The 20,718-nt window shown below is 41.8% G+C and overlaps 1 protein-coding gene across 1 annotated transcript; it reads right to left on the bottom strand.

Moving 5' to 3' along the window:
• Positions 1–11,202: 11,202 nt before the first annotated feature.
• On the bottom strand, positions 11,203–18,146 carry LOC124044206 (fibrous sheath CABYR-binding protein-like). The gene is made up of 8 exons (XM_046363748.1): positions 18,030–18,146; positions 17,857–17,899; positions 14,889–15,856; positions 13,699–14,851; positions 12,688–12,770; positions 12,402–12,542; positions 12,033–12,144; positions 11,203–11,852 (listed from the first exon to the last, which is right to left on the bottom strand). Exons 2-8 carry the CDS (start codon positions 17,897–17,899, stop codon positions 11,785–11,787), a joined length of 2,568 nt encoding a protein of 855 aa, XP_046219704.1. The 5' UTR covers positions 18,030–18,146; the 3' UTR covers positions 11,203–11,784.
• Between the last annotated feature and the right edge of the window lie 2,572 nt (positions 18,147–20,718).

Genomic DNA, 20,718 nt, shown 5'->3' with positions numbered 1-20,718 from the left:
CCACGAGAGTTGTGTTGATGGGAGTTGCATTGTGGGGGCTGTTCAAAGTGGCCCGGTTCTCTAGAAATGAACAATGAACCTGTTTCGGCTCATCCAAACAGGCATCCCTTTAAGGTTGCCTTTCTCAACCACTGGGAGGGAGATAGGGAGAATTTGTGTAATGACGTGTGTGTTATGCCTCTGTTTGTGGTAAATATTGATGAAAATAGAAAGATTAGACAGGGTTGATTGTCACCTGAGAGCTGATAATCCTGCCTCTGTCTCAGTAGCCCATAAATAGCCTCTGTAATCACACTCATACACAGCTATGTGAGTCCCAACATGCTTCATACTGTGTGTGTGTCAAAGACTGCTAAGCTCCTGGGGGATGGGTGTGGATGGGCGTACCGTTGTTCTGTCTATTCTCTCAACTGCTCATACAAACTGGCACATATTCGCAATCAGATGCATACACACTGTTATCCCTGTGGGCAATGAGAGACTGAGAGTTGTAATATAAGAGCTGGATGTGAGCAGCCCTGGTCGTCATGGGAGAGTGTTGGCTCGGGAACTAACGCTTGCTTGGACAGAGTGGCTCTTCCCTGATCCTACAGATGACATGCAGAAAACACTGGAACGTTTGGAATTGTGAGGCAGATGAAGAGAGAAAAGCCATGTGTGGGTTGTATATAAACCATGTAGCTAGTGGGTCGTTCCACAAAATGAGTGCCTTTTGTGTCCCTTTGATATTGAAAATAGAAATTGTGCACAAATATAGAATTTTAAAAGCCTGTTATATTAAGGGCCTGTTATATTAAGTGCCCTTTAATATAGAATTTTAAAAGCCTGTTATATTAAGGGCCTGTTATATGAAGTGCCCTTTAATATAGACTGCATGGAACATTTTATAAATCAGATTGTTAATACGAATGAAGCCTTTCTAAAGTGTCCCTCTGTGACTTCTAGGAAGATTTTAACTGACTTAATCTCAACATTTCTCCAAGATTTCCCTGTCATTGTATTTTGTTGATTTGACAGAGTCAATGTCTGAAGATAATTATTTATTAGTGAGTCATTTTAAGGTCAACCTGTTATGTGAACTGAACTTTCATTTTAATATGGTGAGATTCTTCTTCTTCTTTTAATTATTATTCTTTTTTACATCAATTAGTCAAATGATAGTGTAAAATCAGGTGAGTTGGTTACATTTACATTTTGGTCATTTAGCAGACGCTCTTAGGGATCCCCCTCCTCAACGTTTTTCATATCACCCTCTCCTGGTTCTGGAAAACAATTGCACACCCTCCACCCTCATAGAATTAACTCCAAATAATGTTAATGACCACAAATAAAAATAATTGTCAGGACCCTGTGTTAATAAACGTGTATATCGACTTTGCTGATGCTACGCAGGGCTATGGGCCAGAAGGTTGAGGTTTCGCTGACCACCACCGACAGCTAACTCTCCCTGCCTTTCATTACACTACGATCAGAGCCGGCTGCAGACAATGATCAGCTAGGGGGAAATTACATTTTCAACATTTTTATGCTATATTTATAATAGATATTATCCAGGCTGTATCACAACCGGCTGTGATTGGGAGTCCCATAGGGTGGTGCACAATTGCCCCAGTCTCACCTTGGTCTGGCCATTTTCCACCAGCAGGTTTCTGTGCCAATGCACCACAGCCAATAAGCAAAGCATACCGACTGCGGATGCTTCAACTTCGTGGTTTGAGTTTTCAGCACCATAATCTGCACAGTTTGGATGCTGGAATTATATTTTGGATAACATGCGCAGCTACAGTGGCAGATTTAGGCGTAGGCAACATGTGCTGCTGCCCAGGGAGGCATGGGGCACCAGCACAAATTAAACAAAAAACACACACACTAAATTGCACAACTAATTGCATTAGTAATTGCATTAGTAATTGCATTAGTAATTGCATTAGTAATTGCATTAGTAATTGCATTAGTACTGTACAAAGTTAGAGGTGCGCTATTTGATAGAATCCCCCACTTCCCCTACCTCGGGCTTCCAGTGGTGAGACCTGGTGAGATCTGGTGAGACCTGGTAAATGACATTTTAATGGCATCGGACCGAGGCTCTGCATCTGTCCTTGTGCTCCTAGACCTTAGTGCTGCTTTTGATCCCATCGATCACCACATTCTTTTGGAGAGATTGGAAACCCAAATTGGTCTACACGGACAAGTTCTGGCCTGGTTTAAAACTTATCTGTCGAAAAGATATCAGTTTGTCTCTATGAATGGTTTGTCCTCTGACAAATCAAATGTACATTTCGGTGTTCCTCAAGGTTCCGTTTTAGGACCACTATTGTTTTCACTATATATTTTACCTCTTGGGGATGTTATTCGAAAACATAATGTTACCTTTCACTGCTATGCGGATGACACACAGCTGTACATTTCAATGAAACATGGTGAAGCCCCAAAATTGCCCTTGCTAGAAGCATGTGTTTCAGACATAAGGAAGTGGATGGCTGCAAACTTTCTACTTTTAAACTCGGACAAAACAGAGATGCTTGTTCTAGGTCCCAAGAAACAAAGAGATCTTCTGTTGAATCTGACAATTAATCTTAATGGTTGTACAGTCGTCTCAAATAAAACTGTGAAGGACCTCGGCATTACTCTGGACCCCGATCTCTCTTTTGAAGAACATATCAAGACCATTTCAAGGACAGCTTTTTTCCATCTACGTAACATTGCAAAAATCAGAAGTTTTCTGTCCAAAACTGCTGCAGAAAAATGTATCCATGCTTTTGTCACTTCTAGGTTAGACTACTGCAATGCTCTACTTTCCGGCTACCCGGATAAAGCACTAAATAAACTTCAGTTGGTGCTAAATACGGCTGCTAGAATCCTGACTAGAACCAACAAATTTGATCATATTACTCCAGTGCTAGCCTCTCTACACTGGCTTCCTGTCAAAGCAAGGGCTGATTTTAAGGTTTTACTGCTAACCTACAAAGCATTACATGGGCTCGCTCCTACCTATCTCTCTGATTTGGTCCTGCCGTACATACCTACACGTACGCTATGGTCACAAGACGCAGGCCTCCTAATTGTCCCCAGAATTTCTAAGCAAACAGCTGGAGGCAGGGCTTTCTCCTATAGAGCTCCATTTTTATGGAACGGTCTGCCTACCCATGTCAGAGACGCAAACTCGGTCTCAACCTTTAAGTCTTTACTGAAGACTCATCTCTTCAGTGGGTCATATGATTGAATGTAGTCTGGCCCAGGAGTGGGAAGGTGAACGGAAAGGCTCTGTAGCAACGAACCGCCCTTGCTGTGTCTGCCTGGCCGGTTCCCCTCTTTCCACTGGGATTCTCTGCCTCTAACCCTATTACAGGGGCTGAGTCACTGGCTTACTGGGGCTCTCTCATGCCGTCCCTGGAAGGGGTGCGTCACCTGAGTGGGTTGATTCAATGATGTGGTCATCCTGTCTGGGTTGGCGCCCCCCCTTGGGTTGTGCCATGGCGGAGATCTTTGTGGGCTATACTCAGCCTTGTCTCAGGATGGTAAATTGGTGGTTGAAGTTATCCCTCTAGTGGTGTGGGGACTGTGCTTTGGCAAAGTGGGTGGGGTTATATCCTTCCTGTTTGGCCCTGTCCGGGGGTGTCCTCGGATGGGGCCACAGTGTCTCCTGACCCCTCCTGTCTCAGCCTCCAGTATTTATGCTGCTTTAGTTTATGTGTCGGGGGGCTAGGGTCAGTTTGTTATATCTGGAGTACTTCTCCTGTCCTATTCGGTGTCCTGTGTGAATCTCAGTGTGCGTTCTCTAATTCTCTCCTTCTCTCTTTCTTTCTCTCTCTCGGAGGACCCAAGCCCTAGGACCATGCCCCAGGTCTACCTGACATGATGACTCCTTGCTGTCCCCAGTCCACCTGGCCGTGCTTCTGCTCCAGTTTCAACTGTTCTGCCTTATTATAATTCGACCATGCTGGTCATTTATGAACATTTGAACATCTTGGCCATGTTCTGTTTTAACCTCCACCCGGCACAGCCAGAAGAGGACTGGCCACCCCACATATGCTCTCTCTAATTCTCTCGTTCTTTCTCTCTCTCGGAGGACCTGAGCCCTAGGACCATGCCCCAGGACTACCTGACATGACTCCTTGCTGTCCTCAGTCCACCTGACCGTGCTGCTGCTCCAGTTTCAACTGTTCTGCCTTATTATTATACGACCATGCTGGTCATTTATGAACATTTGAACATCTTGGCCATGTTCTGTTATAATCTCCACCCGGCACAGCCAGAAGAGGACTGGCCACCCCACATAGCCTGGTTCCTCTCTAGGTTTCCTCCGAGGTTTTGGCCTTTCTAGGGAGTTTTTCCTAGCCACCGTGCTTCTACACCTGCATTGCTTGCTGTTTGGGGTTTTAGGCCGGGTTTCTGTACAGCACTTTGAGATATCAGCTGATGTACGAAGGGCTATATAAATACATTTGATTTGATTTGATTTGGTGAGACCGGCGCAAATGTCACCATTCGGAATATATATATATATATATATATATATATATATATATATATATATATATATATATATATATATATATATATATATATATATATATATATATATATATATATATTCCGAATGATGACATTTGGTACACACATTTGTTGCACACAGTTGAAGTCAGAAGTTTACATATACACCTTAGCCAAATGAATTTAAACTCAGTTTAATTTTTTATTTATTTTTTAAATATTTTTTTTTACAATTGCTGACATTTAATCCTAGTACAAATTCCCTGTTTTAGGTCAGTTAGGATCACCACTTTATTTTAAGAATGTGAAACATCAGAGTAATAGTAGAGATAATGATTTATGGGTCATTTTCCATTTGGAAGACCCAATTGCAACCAAGCTTGAACTTACCGACTGATATCTTGAGATGTTGCTTCAATATATCCACACTATTGCCGTTCCTTGATGCCATCTATTTTGTGAAGTCCCCCAGTCCCTCCTGCAGCAAAGCACCTCCACAACATGATGCTGCCACCCTCGTTCTTCACGGTTGGGATCATGTTCTTTGGCTTGCAATGTCACAAATCGGTTTTCTATCGCTCATTTGTACGTCACTTCAATGATATCATTACACCGTGTGCGACTGTGGGTCAATTAACTTTGTTGGAGTGGGCGCCCTGATTCTAGTTTGTGAGCTAGGCAGGCTACTGCCTGGGAATGTCTCCCGCTCAGAAGTGGGGTAGGTTGACCTCAGGTCTCACCACTGGATGCCCGAGGTAGGGGGAGCAGGGGAATCTATCAAATCTTCTTTATAAGTCTATTATTCTATTTGTGTCATATAGGATTTGTGCAATTTAGTTTTATTTGTGTGTTTTTTGTTGGAAATAGTGTAATAGTGTAATAATTTGATTATCTTTTTTATTTATATCCTACAATTTGTTTCTATTTTCTTTTTCTTTTCTTTTTTTAGTTCACCTTTATTTAACCAGGTAGGCTAGTTGAGAACATGTTCTCATTTACAATTGCTACCTGGCCAAGATAAAGCAAAGCAGTGCGACACAAACAACAACAGAGTTGTTAATAAAAAATAAAAAACATAGTCAATAACACAACAGAAAAAACGTTTATGTACAAATGAGGTAAGATAAGGGAGGTAAAGGCAATAAATAGGCCATAGTGGCAAAATAATCACAATTTTACAATTTAAACACTAGAGTGATAGATGTGCAGAATGATGTGGGGCGGCAGGGTAGCCTAGTGGTTAGAGCGTTGGACTAGGAACCGGAAGGTTGCAAGTTCAAACCTCCGAACAGGCAGTTAACCCACTGTTCCTAGGCCATCATTGAAAATAAGAATTTGTTATTAACTGACTTGCCTGGTTAAATAAAGGTTAAATAAAGGTAAAATAAAATAAATAAAAAGAAGATGAATGTCAAGTAGAGATACTGGGGTGCAAAGGAGCAAAAATTTTTAGCAGTATGGGGATGAGGTAGTTGGATGCGCTAGTTACAGATGGCTATGTACAGGTGCAACATTTTTGTAATTGATCTTTTAAAATCGATGACTTTTTATGTGTTGCATAAAAACAACAGGTCACAATGTTTTAATCTAATTACGCTACTTCAAAAGTCTCCTGTAGGCTACCTGCGCTGGCAGTGGCGGTTCTAGCTCCCGGGGCAAACACCCCATTCAAAAAAAAGCACCATTCTGCACTAACTGTAATTTATATTCAGACATTTGGAACAACACAAATACATAATCATAACATTTAAAACTATATAAATAAATATAAAAAAACAAGTAACAAAGACAACTTTAAGCACCAGTAATCTGTGAGCTGCTCTGACAGCTGGTGCTTAAAGTTGTCTTTGTTACTTGTTTTTTTATATTTATTTATATAGTTTTAAATGTTATGATTATGTATTTGTGTTGTTCCAAATGTCTGAATATAAATTACAGTTAGTGCAGAATGGTGCTTTTTTTTGAATGGGGTGTTTGCCCCCGGGAGCTAGAACCGCCACTGCCAGCGCAGGTAGCCTACAGGAGACTTTTGAAGTAGCGTAATTAGATTAAAACATTGTGACCTGTTGTTTTTATGCAACACATAAAAAGACATCGATTTTAAAAGATCAATTACAAAAATGTTGGCTATATTGTTCAAGGTGCGCGAGGAATAGCCACTCGGATTGGAGAGGAGTGAGAGTGCTGTTTAAGCTTTCCTGAATAACTGGGTCTGCTGGGAGCATGTGGCCACATTATTATAGGACGAGTTGGGAGAATTATGATCCACAACAGACAGAGCATCGAAAGTAAACCCACATCTGATCCAAATGGAATGAAATATTCAAATCACAGGGCTCTTTTTGCTCTGTTATTCAAATTTGTATTTTTTATATTTTTTATTTCACCTTTATTTAACCAGGTAGGCTAGTTGAGAACAAGTTCTCATTTGCAACTGCGACCTGGCCAAGATAAAGCATAGCAGTGTGAACAGACAACACAGAGTTACACATGGAGTAAACAATTAACAAGTTAATAACACAGTAGAAAACAAAGGGGAGTCTATATACATTGTGTGCAAAAGGCATGAGGAGGTAGGCGAATAATTACAATTTTGCAGATTAACACTGGAGTGATAAATGATCAGATTGTCATGTACAGGTAGAGATATTGGTGTGCAAAAGAGCAGAAAAGTAAATAAATAAAAACAGTATGGGGATGAGGTAGGTGAAAATGGGTGGGCTATTTACCAATAGACTATGTACAGCTGCAGCGGTTAGCTGCTCAGATAGCAGATGTTTGAAGTTGGTGAGGGAGATAAAAGTCTCCAACTTCAGCGATTTTTGCATTTTCACTGCAGTTTATAGCCTAGAGGATCATTTTTTTACTCACTTGAAAACAATAATGCAATTATTAATAGTATTGTGGTGTTGTAGGCCAGCCTAGGAAGGATAATAGTATTGTGGTGTTGTAGGCTAGCCTAGGAAGGATAATTGTATTGTGGTGTTGTAGGCCAGCCTAGGAAGGATAATTGTATTGTGGTGTTGTAGGCTAGCCTAGGAAGGATAATTGTATTGTGGTGTTGTAGGCTAGCCTAGGAAGGATAATTGTATTGTCCCTAAACAAGATCGATAGGGGAGCTTTTTGAGTTGCTTGTTTAATGCGCAATGACACACCTGGCCTCTGCTTATATTGGAAATTGGGGCTTTGAATGATTTCATGTGTGGTGTCATTGCTAGTTAGCATATTGCAGATCTGGACAAATGTTCAAACTACCACTATTGTCACTATGAATGGTGGATAGAAGGCAGCATAGACAGACTGGTACACAACACTGACCTATGGTAGAGTTACCGTGTGGAAAAACATAGTGTGCATGAGGGAAGTTTCCAAAACACCTTGATATTGGGAAGGAGCATGCACGTAGATGAGGAACGTTGGCTAGGATGGAATAAATTATATAGTCAAACCTGCTGAAGAGTGAATGTAAAGCAGGGAAAAAAAACACACACAACCCTCCCCAAAGCAAAAAAAAGATAGAGAACCTCCCTTCCCCCCTCACCGAAGTCCATTTCGAACTGTCCCTTAACCAGAGCAACTTAGACTGCGTTTATACTTGGTTCTAACTTGTGTCCTTTGTCCCAATCTTGTCCACATTCTGATTGTGTCCACATTTTTAGACAGGTGTAGACAATCAAAAGACACAAAGTGATCTGATTGTGATCAGATCATCCTGCCCACTTCCAGAGGTAGTCAGACACGTAGTGTGTCTGGATATCTTTTTTATTTTTGACATTTTATTTCACCTTTATTGAACCAGGTAGGCTCGTTGACAACTGCGACCTGGCCAAGATAAAGCAAAGCAGTGTGAACAGACAACAACACAGAGTTACACATGGAATAAAGAAGTGTACAGTCAATAACACAATAGAAAAAAAGAAAGTCTATACAGTGTGTGAAAATGGTGTGAAGAGGTAGGCAATGAATAGGCCATAGTAGCAAAGTAATTACAATTTAGTAGATTAACACTGGAGTGATAAATGAGCAAATGATGATGTGCAAATAGAGATACTGGTGTTGCAAAAGAGCAGAAAAGTAAATAAAAACAATATGGGGATGAGGTAGGTAGATTGGGTGGGCTATTTACAGATGGACTATGTACAGCTGCAGCGATCGGTTAGCTGCTCAGATAGCTGATGTTTGAAGTTAGTGAGAGAAATATAAGTCTCCAGCATCAGCAATTTTTGCATTTCGTTCCAGTCATTGGCAGCAGAGAACTGGAAGGAAAGGCGACCAAAGAGGTGTTGGCTTTGGGGATGACCCGTGAGATATACCTGCTGGAGTGCGTGCTACGAGTGGGTGTTGTTATCGTGACCAGTGAGCTGAGATAAGGCGGAGGTTTACCTTGCATAGACTTATAGATGACCTGGAGCCAGTGGGTCTGGCGACGAATATGTAATGAGGGCTAGCCAACTAGAGCATACAGGTCACAGTGGTGGGTGGTATAAGGGGCTTTGGTAACAAAATGGATGGCACTGTGATAGACTGCACCCGGTTTGCTGAGTAGAGTATTGGAAGCTATTTTGTAGACGACATTGCCGAAGTCGAGGATCGGTAGGATAATCAGTTTTACTAGGGTAAGTTTGGCGGCGTGAGTGAAGTAGGCTTTTTTGCGAAATTGAAAGTCGATTCTAGATTTGATTTTGGAGAGTTTACAGTCTCGCCAGACACCTAGGTATTTGTAGTGTTCCACATATTCTAGGTCAGAACCATCCAGAGTAGTGATGCTAGTCGGGCGGGTGCGGGCAGCGAACGGTTGAAGAGCATGCATTTGGTTTTACTAGCATTTAAGAGCAGTAAGGAGGCCACGGAAGGTGTGTTGTATGGCATTGAAGCTCATTTGGAGGTTAGTTAGCACAGTGTCAAAGTGAAGACAGAGCTGGAGAAAGAAACCACTCAAATCATCATTATTCCTCTAAAATCATTTACAGGTTGCACCAATAACTGATTACATCAATATGTGTCTTACAATAAATAAATACATCTATTTTTTAAAGTATAGCTCTGAAATAATTTGCATAAAGTAAGGAACCAGGAAGTCTGGTCACAATGCAGATGCAGTAGACAGATAAAAGACACATTTTTATACCATTTGTAGACACATTTCTGGAAGTGTGTACACAATCAGAATGTAGATAAGGTAAGGAGAAAGGACCCATGTTAGCACAAGGTATAAACGGGGCCCTACACACCCTAGTAAACCCAGCTACAGAGTGTCATATACCGTACCGTCCTTTCAAATATTTAAGAAGTACAAAAGTTGGTAGAACTAGTAAAAGCAATGCTCCTTCGCTGCGTTTCTGTCATTTGTGTAAAGTGTGTAGCAGCCTTTATGGTAGTGCTTAGATGGTTCTACTCTTTTTGGAAATTTTCTGGTGTTTTGTGGCGGGAAACTGAGCGGGTCGTACATAGCACATCAATCTTGTTAGTCATAGATAGACAGGCTAGAAATGTTTCAACAATTACAATGGTCTTCCTTCCATTCCCCCCTATCACAAGGGGACTTATGGATGATTTAAAATGAAGTCGTCAACCCTGTCAACTGTGTTACGGTCAACCCTGTTACAGTCAACCCTGTACATTTATTTGGCACATAATAGGCATCTACTATAGTATTTTTAATTTATTTAACCTCTTGTGATGGGAGAACATGCTTTTTATTAAGTTTAACATGTGCTCTTACGACAGAATGTTAAAATTAGGTGAAATAAAAAGTGTATTTTTCACCAAGTTATACTCCTCAAAAGCAGTATAAATACTTTAAAGTACTACTTGAGTTGTTTTTTGGGGGGTATCTGTACTTTCCTATTAATATTTTTGACAACTTTTACTTTTACTTCACTACATTCCTAAAGATAATTATATACTTTTTACTCTATACATTTTAGCTGACACACAAAAGTACTCATTACATTTTGAATGCTTAACAGGACAGGAAAATGGTCCAATTCCCGCACTTATCAAGAGAACATCCCTGATCATCCCTACGGCCTCTGATCTGGCGGACTCACTAAACACACATGCTTAGTTTGTAAATTATGTCTGAGTGTTGGAGTGTGCCACTGGTTATATGTAAATAAAAACATCAAGAAAATTGTGCGGTCTGGTTTGCTTAATATAAGGAATTTGAAATAATTTATACATTTACTTTTGATACTTATGTACAATTTAGCAATTACATTTACTTTTGATACCTAAGTATATTTAAAACCAAGTACTTTTAGACTTTTACTCAAGTAGTATTTTAATGGGTGACTTTCACTTTTACTTGAGTCATTTTCTGTTATGACTTTTGGGTACTTTTTCCACCACTGCTCAAAAGCCACCTAATTGGTGGAACGACCTGATGTATGGTTCTAATGTATGGTTCTAATGTATGGTTCTAATGTATGGTTCTAATGTATGGGTCTAATGTATGGGTCTAATGTGGGCTGTATGTGAGTCATATATGGGTCTAATGTGGGCTGTATATGAGTCATAGACCCACAGCAGTTTTCTTGCTGGGTTAACAGTGCTGAGCCAAAGCCCCCCAGATAGCTCTTTTGCTATGACCCTAAAGCTTAGCTATAACTGGGTGCCATAAAAATGGAGTCATCTCAAATATGAGACCAGTGAGAAAACATGTGCACACAAAGACAAGTTAGTAATACTGAAACACAGGACCAAGAATGTTTCTAGCAAAAATGTCCCTTTATAGAATTGATTACAGTCATTTATATAACTTTTACACAAACATATGAACATAGTTATATCTTCAAAATATAAAAAGTGCTTTCCTATGGCTAAAAATAGATTGTTTATCATTGAGAAATAATATCTTTCAGTGTAAATGCAGTTAAATGTTTAAGAATCTCTTTCACCACTGAAGCCAGGTACTTGAATCCCCCGTGACTCAAACTGGAAACCCCCTTGAGGTTCAAAGTGCAAGGGTCATAAAATCTGACACTGCTGTGTTCCTCGAGCTCGGGATAGAGGATGCACTAATATGTACAGCTCTAGGATCAGTTTCCCCCCAAATGTTCCACACCGGGGTGAAGAATGTAATCTGACTTTAGATCAGTGTCTAGGGCGGTGGAGGACAGCTCAATATAATGGCTGGAACGGAGTTAATGGAATGGTTTCAAAAACATGGTTTTAATGGCTTTGGCACTATTACATTCCATCCATTATAATCCATTCCAGCCATTATTATGAGCCGATCTCCCCTCAGCAGTTTCCACTGGTCTAGGGTCATCTTTATCCTACTGTTTCCTAGACAGGGTGAGAGCAGACAAACGCTCGCAGATCCCAGCACGGCATATCATTAAACTTCCCATTTCCTGAAAAGCAGAAAACTAACATCAATAACAGCCCATATAACAGAACAACAAAGTGTTATTCAATTGTGTAATTCATCAGTCATTATATTATCCATAGCTATCCTTCCATACTCTCAATGGCAGTATGGATGTACGCTCAAGAATACATGACACGATTAGTTAGCTTTCAGTCGTACATACCAAGTGCCAGCAGCTCCAGACAGTTCTCCACTCCTGCCGTGTAATTGGGCTCACCAGGCAGCCAATCATCATAGTACCAGTGGGCACCGTCCAACCAGATGAAGCGACCAGTCTGACAGAGTAAAGAGGAGAAAATGTGTAAACAAATAAACAGGATAGTGACACACACACACACACACACACACACACACACACACACACACACACACACACACACACACACACACACACACACACACACACACACACACACACACACACACACACACACACACACACACACACACACACACACACACACACACACACACACACACACACACACACACACACACACATTCACACACGTACACACATTCACACACTCACGTCCAGGTAGCGTAGTCCTCCAACCCAGGTGCGTGTGTATCCTCCGATCTGTTGCAGCATGAGGTCCATGACCTGTCTGTGGATGGTCTGACTCGTGATGGATGCCAGGTGGCCACGAGGGACCTTAGCCTGGCAGTAGAACTGCAGACGAGCAGAGAAAATACGGGTTAAATGTTTACATGTTTGTTGAATTAGAGATGTGGAACGATTCACTGAGAGACAAAACAGAGAAGGAACAGAGAAAACATTAAAACATGAAGAAAATAAGATATTAGTTCCCACTCACCTCAGCATCTGAGGCTGTCTTTGGGCCTCTGAAGAACTGGTAGCATTTCCCCTCCAGGACCACACCACTGCAGGAGCTCCTCCCTGTGGTAGAAATTAGCATTGCAATGTCATTCCATATATAACACGTTTGTGTAAGTGTGTGTGTGTGCTTGAGTCACAGGAGGCCGCTGAGGGCAGGACGGCTCATAATAATGGCTGGAACGGAGCAAATGGAATGGAAAGCACGTCTTTGATGTATTTGATTCCATTCCACTGATTCCACTCCAGTCGTTATCACGAGCCCGTCCTCCCCAATTAACGTGCCACAAACCTCCTGTGAGATGTGTGTGTGATTATTGGAATATGTGGACCTCCCTCCATCTCACTGGTTGATGCTTATTTATAAAACCCTCTTAGGCCTCACTCCCCCCTATCTGGGATATCTACTGCAGTCCTCATCTTCCACATTCAACACCCGTTCAGTCACATTCTGTTAAAGGTCCCCAAAGCACACATCCCTGGGTCGCTGGTCTTTTCAGTTCGCTGCAGCTAGCGATTGGAACGAACTGCAACAAACACTCAAACTGGACAGTTTTATCTCAATCTCTTCATTCAAAGACTCAATCATGGACTCTCTTACTGACAGTTGTGGCTGCTTTGCGTGATGTATTGTTGTCTCTACCTTCATGCCAATTGTGTTGTTGTCTGTGCCCAATAATGTTTCTACCATGTTTTGCGCTGCTACCATGTTGTTGTCATGTTGTGTTGCTACTATGCTGTGTTGTCATGTGTTGCTGCCTTGCTATGTTGTTGTCTTAGGTCTCTCTTTATGTAGTGTAGTGTTGTCTCTCTTGTCGTGATGTGTGTTTTATCCTATATTTATTATTTTTATTTTTAATCCCAGCCTCTGTCCCCACAGGAGGCCTTTTGCCTTTTGGTAGGCCGTCATTGAAAATAAGAATTTGTTCTTAACTGACTTGCCTGGTTAAATTAAGGTTAAATAAATAAATACAATACAAATCTCTCTCACCTGTAGGTTCAAGTTGGGCCATGTTCTCCTTTAGCCCCACCTCGCTATCCTCCCTATTTAAAGACCGCTTCGCCCTCTCTGGTTCCACCCACATTCGCGCCTCTCCATCCATCATGGGGCCCTTGCCCAACGTTGGCTGCTCCATGAGAGGCCTCTCTCTTACTCGAACCCCCTCCTCCAATAGCAAACGCTCTTCCCTAAGATGTCTCTTCTCTTCTAGAGGCTCCAACTCCATCATTGGCTCCTCTACCATCACATCTGAGTCTGTCATTGGATAATGTCCAGTGTATAGCCCCTCCCTCATTTCAGGTTCCAGCTCCATGATTGGTTCTTCAGCCAGGAAGTATTCCCTCTCCATCGTAGGCCCCATGTCTTCCATTAGTTCCCTCACTGGCTCCTCCCCCTTGATGGCGTAATCTGTCGTGATTGGATTCTCTCCAAAAGGCACATCCCTCATTTCAGGCTCCAGCTCCACGATTGGTTGTTCCGCCATGACATACTCATCGTCTTCCTCCAGGCTAGGCCCCTCCCTTAGCAACGGCTCCAGTTCTGTCATTGGCTCCTCTTCCAGATCAAAATGATACATAATTTCTGGAGCCATCTTGTTGTCATCCATAGGACTGCTTCCTCTCCAATACTGTTCAATCAAAGTGTCCTCTGGCAGTGGTTCCAAATCCATGATTGGCTCTACAGCCATGACATTTTCACCCTCCATAAGAGGGCCCTCCTCTTGGTAGGTGAGCCCCTCGCCCATTGCAAGCGCCATCTCCACCTCTGTCTCCATTTCTACTTCAGGTTCCATTTTTACCCTTGGTACTTCTGATTCCTCCATTTCTGGTTCTTCCATTTCTTTTCCTTCCATCTCTGGTTGTTTCATATTTAATCCCATCTCTGCTACTTCCATCTCTGGTTTGCCCATCTCGGGATCTTCCATCCTCAGTAGATCCTCCATCTCAGCCTTCATCTCCTGCTCAGGCTGAGCCTCCTTCTCTGCTGCTGGGCCCACCTCCACCAACTCCTCTTCAACCACAGGGGCCACATCTACCCGTGGTTTCTCTTGCTCGACAGGGCTCAGTTCTTCTGGTTTCTCTTGATCGTCACGGGGCAGTGCTTCTGGTTTCTCCTGCGCGTCAGGGCTCAGTTCTTCTGGTTTCTCTTTTTCCTGCACTGGAGGGCTCAGTTCTTCTGTTTTCCTGCACTGGAGGGCTCAGTTCTTCTCGTTTCACATGACCTGGAGGGCTCAGTTCTTCTCGTTTCACATGACCTGGAGGGCTCGGTTCTTCTCGTTTCACATGACCTGGAGGGCTCAGTTCTTCTCGTTTCTCCTGCACCGGAGGGCTCGGTTCTTCTCGTTTCACATGACCTGGAGGGCTCGGTTCTTCTCGTTTCACATGACCTGGAGGTCTCAGTTCTTCTCGTTTCACATGACCTGGAGGGCTCAGTTCTTCTAGTTTCACATGACCTGGAGGGCTCAGTTCTTCTCGTTTCACATGACCTGGAGGGCTCAGTTCTTCTCGTTTCACATGACCTGGAGGGCTCGGTTCTTCTCGTTTCACATGACCTGGAGGGCTCAGTTCCTCTCGTTTCTCCTGCACCGGAGGGCTCGGTTCTTCTGGTTTCTGCTGGGCTTTCTCTACTGGTTTCTCCTGGGCTTTCTCTACTGGTTTCTCCTGGGCTTTCTCTACTGGTTTCTCCTGGGCAATTTCTACTGGTTTCTCCTGGACTTTCTCTACTGGTTTCTCCTGGGCTTTCTCTACTGGTTTCTCCTGGGCTTTCTCTACTGGTTTCTCCTGGGCTTGCTCTACTTTCTTCTCCAGCTCCACAGTGTCTTCTGTTTCTGGTTTCTTCTGAACCACTGGCATCCGTTCAGCTGGTTTTTCATGTCTTACTGGAATCACCTGTAAATCCAGGCTGGGTTCCACTAGATTCTCCTGCACCAGGGGGCTCAGCTCTTCTGGTTTCTCCTGCACTAGAAGGCTCAGTTCATTAGGTTTCTCCTCCACCGCAGAACTAAGCTGGGTTTTTACAATCGCCTCAGTGTTCCAGCCAGCGGGTTTCTCCAGGTCTCTCAGGACTGGGTAGATCTCTCTCTGGTGCAAAGGTGGTTTCCATTCATCAATCCATTCATCCATGACTCCATGTGCTCTCCGCAGAGCCACTGAGAAATAAAGAAAAATCAGAAGTGCTTCAATTGACCATTACCCATTTTAACCTGTGTAATAGGCGCAGTGTTTTTTAAATGGCCCTGGACAAAAATAATGCACTTTGTAGAAAAAATTTAATGATTTGAGATTCAGGAATTGAGTAACTCTGATCCCAGGTATACAGTAGTGCATATTAGTATTTAATCATAAAGTGGCGTAGCGGTCTAAGGCACTGTATCTCATAAGAGGCATCACTACTACAGTCCCTGGTTTGAATCCAGGCTGTATCACATCCGGCTGTGATCGGGAATCTCATAGGGTGCGGCGCACAGTTGGTCCAGCATTGTCAGGGTTTGGCCAGGGTAGGCCGTCATTGTAAATAATCTGACTTGCTGGGTTAAAATGTTTTATTTTTATAAAACCATGTCATGGAGATAAACTAAAGGATAATCAGGTTATGATAAGAGTACATGTAATGCTGATATGAGCCTAGACAACAGAGTCATAAACAGAGATTGAGGTTTGATCACAAAGTCACAGTGACTCTAACTTTCATTTCAGCCACAGTCTTAGACTTTAAAATATATATATTTGAAAATGATTAAGTTATTATTTTAGTAAGACCATCACATTCCAGCCCCCCAAGTACTGTACAGTGCCTTCGGAAAGTATACAGACCCCTTGACTTTTTCCACATTTTGTTACTTTACAGCCTTCTTCTATTGAGAATTGATTAAATATATACAAATCCTCGGCAATCTATAGACAATACATTTTTAAAAAAATCCTCCTTTTGGGGTGTAGAATGATGAAGGAAAAAAACATTTGAATCAATTTGAGAATAAGGCTGTAACGTAACAAACTGTGGAAAAAGTCAAGGGCTCTGAATACTTTCCGAAAGCACTGTACATCTGAAAAACGAATATTATCTTGACCGGCCCCTAAAATACACTGTGCTGGTATTGCAAACAAAATGCACACAACATTACGCACTAGCACAGAGGGGCCAAGCAACAGAAGAGCTATGTGGCGTAGCACAGTTTTGCTCGGCCCCGCAAGGTCCAAGCTAATGCTATTTTACACATTTACATTTACATTTACATTTAAGTCATTTAGCAGACGCTCTTATCCAGAGCGACTTACAAATTGGTGCATTCACCTTATGACATCACATGAGAATGAGATGAGGATGAGAGAAAATATTGTTGTTTTTGAGCTTAGGGATTCTTGAAAGATGGGACAATCTCAAATATTTGTTTTAATATTAGCAATATTTTAAATATATATTTTGATAGACCAAAGCTAATCACACCATGTAAAGGAACAACCACCCAACTTACTGGATATATGTCAACTCAATCAGACACTATAAAATACATTTCATTTGAACAAATACTGTCCAAGTGTTTAAAGTCCTTAATTGTCTAATTCTAACAGTATGTTATTCAAATATGTATTAATACAAATCCCAAAAACGTCTTTTTATGTTGTTTTATAGCGCCATGAAATGTTCCAGGGCTAATTTCGATAGCATTGTGACGTGTTTTTATACATTTAGAACATAACATTTATATATATTAAAATTCCCCTAAATGTAAACTTTAAGCTCAAATAATGACATATATCAAACATTTTAGGATTGTCCCGACTTTCAAGAGTCCCTGAGATAATTGCTTGCTATTCTGCACATTTTAAGGAAATTTTCCAGTCATTCCCCCCCAAACATTATGGCTCATGACGGGTTCATATGCTATCTAGGGGACCGACCTCCCCAAAAATAGATTATAAAAAGCTTGTGGTCCTCCCTGCCTTGCTGGGGCTGTGGGGGCGTGTGCTACGCCAGTGAACAAATGTAGTAGGTCAAACACATCTTTGAAATATATATTTTGGTGCTGTATCATGTGATAGGCTTTATGTATAACCCTTCAGCCTGTCATTCTTTAGGAAAATAAGACAAGAGAACTTTGGGAGAGAACTTAGAAATCTTTCTAGAGCTCTCACTGAGACAACTTACCTGTCAAGCTCAACAACAGAAAGACCAGAGTCTTCATCTTCATCTGGAGAGGGAGAGAAATGACTGATAAGAACACTGAATACTCAAGACACAACTGTCTAATAAATCACCAACCTTGTTCTTTGTGAGTAAAAACAAATAATTAATTCAACGCTTTGCTGTTATTGTCTTACCTGTGAATGTAGTCTAGGTAACGGCTCCAACAGTCTGCTTTGTGGTGTCTGTCTCTTTATAAGCTTGTTATGAGCTCTCCTGACCCTGTTCCTTCACTCTTTATGACCCCCCTCCCCTAAAACCCCCTCCACTCCTATCACGGGCAGGTTAGTCCATCACCACGTCTGTTCCTCTACCTCAGTATCTCTTTAGCAGCCCTCTATTTTTCTCCCTATGCTTCCTCGTTCGCCAGACATGGGCCCAAAGTGCACAACACTCTGATAACTTCCCATTACAGAAGAAAAACAATATCCCTATCTCCATATGCAATAACCATATCGCAATAATCAACAACAGTCACTGACAGACTTTGTTACAGCATGTTTTGGTCACGTGTGTGAGGCCTTGCAGAATGTGTCTAATCTACAATGAATATAACATGAAATAGTGAATGTAGCTCTTACTTCTCACAGGGGCAGATGTATAACATCAGGTTAAGGAATGGCTTCTGTAAAGTGGACCTTTTTTTAACAATCCTGCAATGGTTCATTTCCTTTGAATGTGATTAAGATATCATAACAATGAACTTGCCCAAACCTGTCATGCTTTCTGAACTGCACATCTAAGTCATGAATACCCACTGGACACAGACGTCAGTTCAAAGTCTCAATTCTTTGGTTGAATAACTTGGAAACAACATTAATTCAACCAGTTTGTTTCCTGGTTTGGGATATGGGGTCGAAAGTATGGTTCTTGTTCAGACTGAATAGTATCTTCCTGTCCCACTAGGGGGCAACCTCCTGATTCAGTGGTCACTACAGAACAGAGAGGTTTGACAGGACAGGATTACATTGTTACTATGTGCCATTTAGCAGACACTTTCATCCAAAGAAATGTACAGTCATGCGCGCATACACTTTTTGGTATGGGTGGCCCCAGCGGGAATCAAACCAATGACGTTGCAAGCGCCATTCTCTACCAACTGATCCACACAGGACAGGAGACTGAGGATCTGTCTTAAAACAATCCAATAGATCTTCCCCTTCATTGTTTATTGGTTTAGTTCAGCTCAAACGTCTTAAAACAGTTGCTATCAAAAACAAGAAATGATGCTGAAAGTCTGTTTCTAGAGCTAAGGAAAGGGAAAGGTCAATAAGTGCAACGGCACCGGCTGAAACTCCCCTAAGATCTTTGGAAGGTTAGGGTGGACCATCACCTAATAGCTACAACCTATAGGGAAGGTACAAGTCTAGATCAGAGGATTGTTTTTCAGTTTAGACTGGGCTAAAGAACGTCAACAGTCAGACACCGAGGAATAAGGAAATGTTTGTATTTCCATACACAACACATTGAAAGCCAGCATGTCATTAATCTGTCACTCACGTTTTGTTTTGTGAACTTTGATCTCTGCTTATTGATTTTCGTGGCCTGACAAGAAAAGGTAGTAAATATAGTACTATACTGATGAATGGTGCCTGTGTGGTCATGTGAAGTGAGTGTGTAGTCAGAGGGAATGGTTGTGGGTAATGGCAATGGGGTTTCATGACAACCCCTCCATCATGTGTCTAAACTACAGTTAATATTAAATGAAATAGTGAATGTAACTCCTACTTCTCATAGGGCGGCGCACAATTGGCCCATCGCCATTAGGGTTTGGCCAGGGTAGGCTGTCATTGTCAAAAAGAATTTGTTCTTAACTCACTTGACTAGTTATAATACATTTTAAATTAAATAAAAAACAATGTGCATGTGTGTGTTGAGGTAACAGCACGCTACAGCGGGACTCTCTCTCAACACAGCAGCTACACAGACAGTAACTTAGGAACACTGTGTGTGTGTGTGTGTGTGTGTGTGTGTGTGTGTGTGTGTGTGTGTGTGTGTGTGTGTGTGTGTGTGTGTGTGTGTGTGTGTGTGTGTGTGTGTGTGTGTGTGTGTGTGTGTGTGTGTGTGTGTGTGTGTGTGTGTGTGGTCCGGGTAGCTATTTGGTTAACCATTTAACTAACTATTTACAGTCTTATTGCTTGGGGTAGAAGCTGTTCAGGGTCCTGTTGGTTCCAGACTTGGTGCGTGGGTATCACTTGCCCGTGCGATAGCCGAGAGAACAGTCTACAACAGGTGTCTGGAGTCTTTGACCATTTTTATGGCCTTCCTCTGACACCGCCTGGTATAAAGGTCCTGGATGGCAGACAGCTTGGCCCCAGTCACGTACTTACATGTATGGAACTAAACAAGACAGTTCAAACTGTTGGAAACAACCATTCTGAATGTATAAATCACCTTACCAACAATAGTAAAGTAAGTCTCATCGAACTGTAAGTTATTACAACAACAAAAAGTATACAAATATCCCAAATAGATGTCAATAGTCCAAAGCAGAGATGTAGATCTTTACAACGAACACAACACACATCTTCATGACAAAACCTCAACTTACAAGTAGTTAACTCCACATGGGTAAAATCGCACCTTGTCACAAATTGATAAAAAATAAATGTTTATTACAAATTGGTGGAAATTACAAATTGATCATCAATATGTAGGCTACTGTAGGCTATGATAGTAACAATGGCACATGGAGACCCACAATTTTGATGTGACGTTATGTGGTGTTTGTGTGTTTGCTGTGTGGTGTGCTGTGACGGTTTATAATTTGTCCCGTTAATAACATCGTATATAGCCGTTTACAGCCTACCATACTTTGGCCGAAAT

This window comes from Oncorhynchus gorbuscha, linkage group LG09, assembly GCF_021184085.1.
Source record: "Oncorhynchus gorbuscha isolate QuinsamMale2020 ecotype Even-year linkage group LG09, OgorEven_v1.0, whole genome shotgun sequence".
In the NCBI taxonomy this organism is placed as follows: Eukaryota; Metazoa; Chordata; class Actinopteri; order Salmoniformes; family Salmonidae; genus Oncorhynchus; species Oncorhynchus gorbuscha.
This window is presented reverse-complemented; position numbering and strand designations above follow the sequence as displayed.